At 36.2% G+C, this 10,075-nt stretch overlaps 1 protein-coding gene across 2 annotated transcripts; it reads left to right on the top strand.

Moving 5' to 3' along the window:
- The first annotated feature begins 1,516 nt into the window (after nt 1–1,516).
- On the top strand, nt 1,517–9,710 carry LOC140841275 (uncharacterized). Of its 2 annotated transcripts, none has more exons than XM_073208567.1 (18): nt 1,517–2,374; nt 2,447–2,533; nt 2,612–2,816; nt 2,910–3,018; nt 6,123–6,251; nt 6,369–6,450; nt 6,605–6,664; nt 6,869–6,921; nt 7,182–7,348; nt 7,632–7,842; nt 8,077–8,134; nt 8,233–8,289; nt 8,392–8,637; nt 8,747–8,814; nt 8,898–8,954; nt 9,034–9,127; nt 9,215–9,355; nt 9,444–9,710. In XM_073208567.1, the coding sequence occupies exons 1-18, from the start codon at nt 1,832–1,834 to the stop codon at nt 9,525–9,527; spliced, it is 2,451 nt and encodes an 816-aa protein (XP_073064668.1). In that variant the 5' UTR covers nt 1,517–1,831; the 3' UTR covers nt 9,528–9,710. The 2 variants fall into 2 exon arrangements, with proteins under 2 accessions (XP_073064668.1, XP_073064669.1); XM_073208568.1 differs by having other exon boundaries at nt 1,518–2,374; nt 6,132–6,251; nt 9,444–9,709.
- Nucleotides 9,711–10,075: the final 365 nt, after the last annotated feature.

Raw genomic sequence — 10,075 nt, 5'->3', positions numbered from 1 at the left:
GCTCATCCGACAATGAGTTGGATTAACTTCCGAGGAAAATTATTCTACAATAATGACGTACGCATGTATCAACACTTTATACACAAAAAGCTATTTTAGCTATAAGGCCTGATTTCAACTTATTACTTTAAAGCTATTGTTTTACTCAAAAGTTCCTTATCTATCTATTTAATATGGTGTCACATGCTGAAGTTCACATATATTTGATAATATGTTTCTTCTAAATATTTTACGAAACACCGTAAAATTTAAGTCAACAAATTTTTTATAGTATTTAAAAAGGAACTCAAATGAAATCTATTAATATTTATTATAGACTTACTATTTTTAATCCTCAATATAGAGATCTATTTAACATGTTATATTATATATATTTTACCATTGTACTTTTGAGATTTACTTACGACATATATAAGGAACATTCTAAACTTTAATGGAATGTAAACAATACTAATATATTTGCAACGTAGAGTTTAGAAATCAAAATATTTTCTTAATTACTTCATATAATAATTGATCTTGTAAGCATTAAGACTACATTTTATGTTAACTAAGACCCCATATTTTAGTAGTAAATATTCTTAAAATCTTCAAATCATCTGTTATATATATATATATACATATATATATATATATATATATATATATATATATATAGTCCATACTACTAATACTATGTTTTAGGCACATACATAAAACAAAAGTTTATAGTTATTATACATATTAGATTGTACTTTTGGCTCATTCAAGCAATATCTAGATACATTAATATTTTATCTTTAAAGTAGATAAAATACAAGTGATGAAATATTTCGTGCCTTCTCCGAGAGCTTCCAATAATGCTGGAGAGTTGTTTCACTTTGTTTGTTATTATTTGAAGGATTCGGTTCTATGTTAGAAAAGTCTTTCTTCTCTGTTTTTTATAGAGACTTCTTCCTTTCTTAGTGTATAGGTAAGATTATCCATACAATAATTGAAATGATAAGTTGTTTTGTTTTGTTTTCTTTTACATCTATAGAGAAAGTTTTTTTTCACTATTTCACCTCTTAATATATATATATATATATATATATATATATATATATATATATATATATATATATATATATAGAATTGTCTGTTATATATAATAGGTTTTCGCCAAAATGTAATTATTGTAAGACTCTAAAATTTATTTTTAATTACATCAAGAAAATCAATAAATATAAATTAAGTAAACTGGAATATATATGGATTTTCTGGTTGTGGTTAACAATAAATTTTAGGGCTAACAGTAATTACATTTTGGCGAAAACCTACTGTATATAACGACAATTCTATACCGAATTTATATATATATGTACAAAATTTGTTCCCCCTTTGCAGTATATCGCACTTGTTTGCTAAATAGCATTATTTTACGGTTTTTGATAGAAGAAGGAAAAAAAATTCCAGATTGAGCGGCCATTTTGAAATATAATAATACTTTTTAGCACTCAGAGGGGTATTATCGGCATATTATTATTTACGTTCTTGAGACCTTTCAGCAGGCCTGTCCCTACGTATATATATTCGTACAAGATCGGAGTTCGACGTTTGGCATGTGTCGAGGAAATACAAAACTGCAATCACTTCTCCCTTACTATTTTTTACGATTTACTTGATTTGATTGGGACAATCGATTTCCGTGCAAGTTTTGCTCTTTCGTAATCAAGAGAAAAAATTGGGGATGCACGTGTTTTTCCTAGTTTATTTGGGGGGGTTTTTATTCTGATTATTGTGTCCTTGATGTTTAATATTATGTCTATTTGATTAATTTGGTTTGGAATATTGGTTCACTTTGTGGGTTTCAATGGCGAAGGACATGGATGCCGGTGAAGTTGTGGTGTCCTCTGTCCGGGCTGGGATGAAGAGGGAGTTTGCGATGATGATGAAGGCGCAGTCAGAGATGGGTGGGGAGCTTTCGGTGGCACGAAGGAGGGTGACGAGGTCCCAGAATGCTGGTAGTTCTGGCAAAGATAATGTGGGGAGTTGTAAGAGAATGAAAAAGGAGGATGGTGAAAAATCGGGTAGGAAAGATATGGGGAAGGTGGATGATGAGGCACAGAGTGGTTTGGTGGATGTAGGGATTGATGTGGGAGGCGACTTGAGAAGTTGGGAGTCCGAGAAAGTTGATGAATGGAGGAATGAGGGATGTGATATGGTGCCTGATTCGAAGGAACGCAGTGTGCAACCTTTCTGCACCGAATCAGGAGCAGGACCTGTACTGAGTGGTGGGACTGGGACTTCGACCTCCCATCTATCGAAGTCGAAGAAGGTCCCGACGAAGCTGAGGGATCTTCTTGAAACCGGGTTGTTTGAGGGCCTGCCTGTTTGCTATATTCGTGGTTCGAAGGTAAATTATTTGGCAAACAGTCCCTGTTCGAGTATTGTCACGTAATTGGGTATTCACTAATGTTTTTCTTAGGCACGGGAGCAGCCCGATTCTGAACTTCGAGGGTTTGTTAGGGGTACTGGAATACTGTGTTCTTGTGAAGAATGCAAGGGAGAAAAGGTAAGGACTCTGAAGTCACAAGTTTTTGACTGATTTGACTAGTTATATTAGGCCAACTGTTGGGTATTGTTAATGTAGGTTGTGACTCCCAATCAATTTGAATTGCATGCCGGGAGTGGAAATAAACGTCCACCCGAGTATATCTATTTGGAGAATGGGAAGAATCTCCGGGATGTACTGAATGCATGCAAAGTTGAGCATTCAGACTCGCTCGAAGTGGTGATCAGGAATTTCATTGGCCATGCAGATTTGAGACCGCCTGGTTCTTGTCTCAAATGCAAAGGTAATCTCTATGATGACTTGGAAATTTCTTGAATTGTACGTGATTCATGGTTCAGTATATGACTAGGTCCTTTTTTTTTTATCATGGTTTTAGGATTGATTCATGGTATCAGCGGCAAGAATTCAATGGTTCTTTGTGGTGCATGTGTTGGGCCGAAGGAATCTGATTCATGTCCTACACAGGCGAGCGAGGCTATGTATAGGTAATGTTTGTTAGCTTAGAAGATAAATCAATGTTTTTGTGTTCCTGTGCTGTTTTGTCCTATGCATGCCAGCAATGCTCAAGCATTGCACGTCTTGTGCACAGTATGACGACGTTGCCTGGCCTGAAGAAATTTGGACCACAAACTTTACGTGATAGCCAATGGAATGTGCCATTGGAAATTATAAGCATAATATTTAAGACTACTGAGATACTGAGATTTATCATAATGTTTTGGGTAAAACCTTTTCACTTATCAAAGGTTGATATTAATGGGGATGTTTACTGCATAGTTGATAAAATAGTTTGTGTAAATCTTTTGTCCATGTTCTACGGTCTTCCCCTTTTGGCTTGCAAAGAAATATATACTGTGGTCTATTAGAGTTTCTTGGAATAGATTGAACCTTATAAGTGTAAAGCACATAGTTTAACATTTACTCAAGTTTCATTTATGATGCGTAAGTTTATTTATGTGAAGAACTGTGTCTTAAAATACTAATACTTTGATATTTGATGAAAATTTTGAAATTTTCTTATTAAATAACTTATTATAACCATAACTAATAAAATAAGATAACGATCACCACTCATACTAAAAATAGAGTTAAAGTTAACATTAAAAATCCATCATTTTAAATACCACAACCATAAAAATCCCAAGTTAAAACATCCACTATAATTTGAATAATCCAACATAATGTAAAAAGTCTCAACTTACTAGTCACTAAAACCAGTGCAATAAAGTCAGAGTAAATAGTTTTAAAATGTGCATACTAAAATCCCATAAACTACAAGGTCCTCGAGGTTGCACTGCCACTCGCCCGAGCCTGCTCATAGGTCACCATCTCCAGCCTCCTCATCTATACAATCTGCATCGATCAAGTCTAGTGAGTCAATTGACTGGGCATGCATAAACCGTAAATAAAAAGTATTACATAATAAAAATCCATGCAATTTAAACATAGCTCGTACACAGCATAATATAAGCATATATATATATATATCACTTGACTTTCCTGCATAAACATTTTCATAAAAATCATATTTTCGTCCTCGTCATAGTAATCGTAATCGTAAATCATTTTGCGTAGAGTTCTGTTTAATGCAAGTGGCATATAACATAAATCTTTTGATCAAACTAACCACAGTAATGGGCTGACAGGGATCACCACAGCCTTTGGACTGGATGTCCACTCCCTAACATTACATAATTCCTCCGAAGAGGTTGGAGAGGTCCCCAGACACGTTCTCCGGCTTCCAAACCCTTAACATAATTTGGTCACAAAACAAATTGCATATCTTAAAAATAATTATTTTGTACGTCATACATACTTATGAACATCGTGAATCTCGTTGGATCGTCCCCAGGCCTGCTGCAATTACAACTTAAATTAATAACCCAAAACAACCCCTAAAAGTGCATTCGGACACATATGACTCCCGAATTAAATAAAACCATTTATGACATATCAATCGACTCGGAACTCGACCTACATGTAAAATACATCCTAATCTATTGCTCAACGCCCTAAACCAGCCCCGGACCATGCCCAAACCCTGAACCATGCACAACGAACCATAAAGACACAAGCTGCCCCAAAGAGCGACGCTATGGCACCTATGCGTTCCGTACGACTTCCTATCTTTCTAACTCGAACCAAAACCGAGACTCGACCCTTAGACATAACTCAAGACTCTGGTCTAGCTTGTTCCAGCCCATACACACGCACAGCCCCTTAAACCACCCCAACCTCCTTAAGTCGCGCACCACCTGCATGCGCGCATGGCGCAATTCCAACTCCAGCAGCTATTCTATCCAACCAGAGCCTAACCAACCCATACCAGGCCTACCTCGGGACCCTAAGACCCCGCCTAGACCCTAGCCACGAGCCCTGGTCCAGTCTACACTGAACCCGACCCATTCCACATCCACGATCACCCTTATGCACGCATGAAGCTTCCTTCGACTCCTACTGCATCAGCGGCCTATCGGCACATCCCGGACCACCTAATGACACCTAAACACATCCCATAACATGACCATGTGTAGCAGCAAGCTATAGGATCGGTCTAGCGAAGACGGCGATTAAAAACTCGAGATAATGAAGGAGTTCATGCATATTTATATCGAGACGATTTTTAATAACATTCTAGCATGCATATAATCAAACCCGTGTGTTTTCATACATACTTTGTTTCAAAATACAGTATATAACATGATCGATGTATAGAAGAAAAGTTAGACATGCCTTTGCTTCAAAAAAGAACGAATATCGATAACGAACGTGAGGAAGAACGGAGACCGAACGGAGACGGTTTGCCGCGATTTATGGCTTCAAAAATGACTAAATTATTCAAGTAACGTAGTGTGATGATCGCCCAAGGTTGCTGCTTGTAGGAAAGGAAACCGAAAAAAATCCAAGCCCTAGCCTTGTAGAATTTCGGCCAAGTGTGTGTTTTGGTGTGTGTTAGTGTGTGTTTTGGTGTGTGTTAGTGTGTGTTCTATGTGAGGGGCGTGAGACGTGTTATATTTTAGGGTTAGGACTCTTTTATATATTGCTTAGAATGTTTATTAGGTGTTTTAAGTTACTTAATCAGGTTTTTAATTAATATTTAAGGCCTCCAACTTTCTACAATTTCTATATTTAAGAATCCTAGAAATCCTAAATTCTACCCATAATTAAATACTAGCTAATTTATTAATTAAATCATAAAAATAATTATTAAAATATTTTATTTCTTTTGGAAGTATTTAAATTCCTTATTTTTCGAAATTTGCTAGTTTAATGCTTAGCATGCTTCTATTTCACTCGATGAATTAATTTAGCCCTAAAAAGATAAAATTCGTAATTCATTTAAAATACCAAATTTTCGGCTTAAAATAAAAATATAACTTTAAATTTTACACCTCAAACGTCTCCGGTCTCCTTTCTTGGTCCGACATCGAACATTCGTCTGAAAACTAAAACTTAAGACATGCACTGGGTTTACGTGTACTGTTTTTGGGCACTACAATTTCTATCAGTTGACCTTATTGCATCTAGTTTTCTTTGTTTCTTAATAAACATTATGGTTTGTATTTATTGACGGTGTTAACTTGTTGAGACATTTCAGGGATCCATTATCTGGTGTTTCGTCTCCAGTGGCCTCATGTAGTCAGCTTGAAATTTCCAGAAGTACTCACATGCCTTCTAGAAGTCAGTCACGATCAAAAACTCAGAAGTTGACACGGAAGTAAGTACTTATCTGTTGTACTTGAGATACATAATATAGTTAGAGTCTCTGCTAAATGTGTTCTTTTCCATAAAATTTTTTGTGTCGTAGCCCTGATTTTTTTGTTCCAATTTGCAGAGATTTGGGAATGCATAAGGTAGTATTCGCAGATAATGTGCTTGAGGATGGCACAAATTTGTCATATATTGTTCAAGGAGAGGTAAATGCTATAAAAAAACTTTATTCACATCACTCCTGTTTAAAATAAATTCTTAAAATTGCTTATAGATGCATTCAGAATATTTTTGGCGATTATGCTAAAGGTTTCTTCACAAAAATCATTTCACCTTTATTTAGTTATTTTTATTGAGCAGAAAAGGCTGGAGGGCTATAAAGTAAAAGGCGGTATTTTCTGCTTCTGCTGCAAAAAAATGGTAATGTTATACCATAATCTTTATGTATTAACTATTATCTATGATTATGTGTTCAATAGTGCCCTTATATTGTATATAATGTACGCCAGTATTGCACAATCATTTGCACACCTGCATATTATTATGATAGTTGCTTCTTATATTATTTTCTCTGACATTCCTGTAAAATACTTGTCTTTGATGACATCCATTTTTTATTCATAGGTGAGCCCTTCACAGTTTGAGGCTCATGCTGGTTTTGCTTCCCGCCGAAAGCCGTGAGTGTTTTTTGGGCCCCTTCTTTTCATGATTTGCTTTCAGATTTCATCATCTTTTATTAAACATATGCTCATTAATCACATTATTTTATATTGGTTCGAAACGTTTGCTGGATTCTGTTCTTATTTTAGCAAGTATAATTTTGCCATATAAACATGGTAGAATCTATATGACCACATCGGAGCATTTTTATTTAAGCTTTCTGAATGCATTTATAATTCTTTTTTTTTTTGAACCAATTTTTTTTTTTGCTTGCCAGTTATGATAACATATTCACGTCTGATGGTGTGTCACTGCACGAGATATCCCTTGGACTGTCTACCCTCCGTAAATCATCTTCCAAGGGAAATGATGATCTGTGCTCTATATGTAAGGAGGGGGGCAAGCTGTTGTGCTGTGACAACTGCCCGCGAGCTTTCCACCCTGGTTAGTGCACTTTCTTTTTGCTCTATCATGGTTGTGCTATTTGTCAACTTTAATGATGGATTTTATGTATTTAATTTATTTTTCAAACATGCTGTGATTCGAAAGATTCTTGCCATGCAACATATTATTATTGTTTTAAGCATAAGAAAAACTGCAAAACTCAATTTAGACCCTCGCGTCTCTATTTCCGGTTTAAGCTGGATTTCAGCATGTGTATGGACAGTCTTTCTTATCATTTCTGTACATGTACGTACCTCATATAACTCACCTGGTTTTACTGCAGAATGTGTTCCAATTTCAAGTATTCCACAAGGAAAATGGTATTGCAAATACTGCGAGAACATGTTCCAAAAGGCAAAGGTCGCTAAGCTCAATGCAAACGCAATTGCAGCTGGAAGAGTGGCTGGTGTTGATCCTTTGGAAGAAATAAAACAGCGCTGCATTCGAATTGTTGGAATACTTGAAGCTGATGTTGGTGGATGTGCACTTTGCAGGTTGTGTTCCGGTTCTTCCTTGTACGTACTACATGATATTGGAGCTGTTCAGCTCTACTTTACTTTTTTCCCCACTTTATGCAAGCAAACGAATTGTGCAAGTGGTGTGCAGAATCAATTTTTAGGGTGGAAATCAGTACACTTCTGATAAATTCTTGATATACAATTGGCATCTCCTTTACTGTAAATTTCCTTGGATTATTCTATCACTGATTTGAGTTTCAATTCTTCCAGGGATCATGATTTTAGTGCAGCGGAATTTAATGACTCCACGGTGATTATTTGTGATCAGGTTATAGGCTCTTCTTATAAACCGAAGCAGATTTCTAAATTAAAAGGAAAATACTAGTGGTTTCTAATTTGACAAACATTCTGATCAATATTTTTTAGTGTGAAAAAGAATACCATGTGGGTTGTCTGAGGGAGAACAAGATTGATGACTTGAAGGTTAGTTGATCTGTAACAATGCTTATCATTCCTCACTTTTCAGATACAATAAATCCACTTATTGCATTCCTTTGAGAATAATCTCAACCATGTTTGTTACAGGAATTGCCGGAGAATGAATGGTTTTGCTGCAATGAATGCCTAACCACAAAAGCCACTCTCCAGAAGTTGATTTCAGATGGAGAGCAGATGCCTCCACAACCTGTCCTTGACATTGTGAAAAAGAAATATGAGGAAAAAGGTTTGGGAAATTCCTCCAATCTCGACATAAAATGGAGACTTCTGAGTGGGAAAACAGCATCCGAAGATACCAGGGCATGGCTTTCGGGTGCAGTCAATATTTTTCACGTTAGTACCTGTCAGATACCACTTTCACCTCAAGAGACGAATAATTTATGATTATTCAATTATATGCGAAAAATACATTTTAAAATTAAATTTACAAAAATAATTGCAGGACCGATTCGATCCTATCGCTGATTCTAGCACTGGTCCTCGTGATCTTATTCCTGACTTGGTTTATGGGTAAACTAGTATACAATATATTTGCATATGTGCCTTGTTTTGTTATTTGAGCTAATGAAAATAATTGCTGACGATTGTGACAGGAGGCAGTTCAAAGACCAGGATCTTGGTGGCGTGTATTGTGCCATATTGATTGTCAAGTAAGAGGATTATTCTGATATTTTAGCATATGAATGATTCTTTCGATTTACTCTCGATTCTGATTCATTGTTTCTATAGCTCGGAGGTGGTTTCTGCCGCAACTTTTCGGGTTTTTGGGCAAGAAGTTGCGGAGCTTCCCCTAGTTGCTACACACAGTGACTCGCAAGGGAAGGTAAGTTTACTCGGTATTGAAGTTACGTCAAGGTTTCCCAGAATTCGAATCCAAAGCTAAATATTTCGTGATTTGCTTCTTTTACAGGGATATTTTCCGTCACTCTTCTTTTGTATTGAAACACTGCTCAAATCTCTCAACGTGAAAGACTTGGTGCTACCAGCTGCTGATGAAGCTGAATCACTATGGAAAGAGAGATTTGGGTTCAAAAAACTTGGTGAAGAACAGGTACTTTTATGCCCTTGTCTCGTATATTAATCTCAAGGATCAAATTTTCTTTAATGCGCATATTGAATTTATTTTTTCGCCTTTGCAGCTAGATCAATACACAAAGAACTACCAACTGTTGATATTTCAAGGGACATCTGTTTTACATAAATCTCTCTCTCAGCCATCTTAGTGTTGGCGTATCAACCTTTTTTGTTCCATTTTTTCCTTCCCAAACCCAGCTTTTGTTTGGTTGGCATGCAAATTTTGTGCAAGAAAAGGGCATATTCAATTGTGTACATGCTTCAGCAAAATTTTGTGAATTGTTGTATTATACGTTAATATGTTTTTCCTTTTTCAAATATGTTTTTGCATTTTTGGCTTCAGAGTTACCGATGGAAGGAAAATAATCAAAGAATATTATATATCAATGTAAAATATAGACATTGATTGTAACGATCTTGGGCTCCTTCGGGGCTTTGTCTCATCTTGGGTTCTAACTGGGTTTTTTCTCTCACGGGTTTTCCCATGCGTCATTACTCATAGAACTTCTCCAGCCCAGACACTGGAGTTTTTACCTTCCCATAATTTGAACTCAAGACCTCCTGGTGCTTTGCCACGACCTATATATCTGGGAGGTCTTGGGTTCGAATTTGCCATGACCTATATGTCTAGGAGGTATTGGGTTCAAATTCTGAGAAGGTAAAAGCTCATGTGTCCGGGCTGGAGAAGTTCTATGAG

This window comes from Primulina eburnea, chromosome 9 (assembly GCF_022965805.1).
Source record: "Primulina eburnea isolate SZY01 chromosome 9, ASM2296580v1, whole genome shotgun sequence".
Lineage (NCBI taxonomy): Eukaryota > Viridiplantae > Streptophyta > Magnoliopsida > Lamiales > Gesneriaceae > Primulina > Primulina eburnea.
The sequence above is the reverse complement of the archived record's forward strand: the minus strand, read 5'-3'. Positions and strand labels throughout refer to the sequence as shown.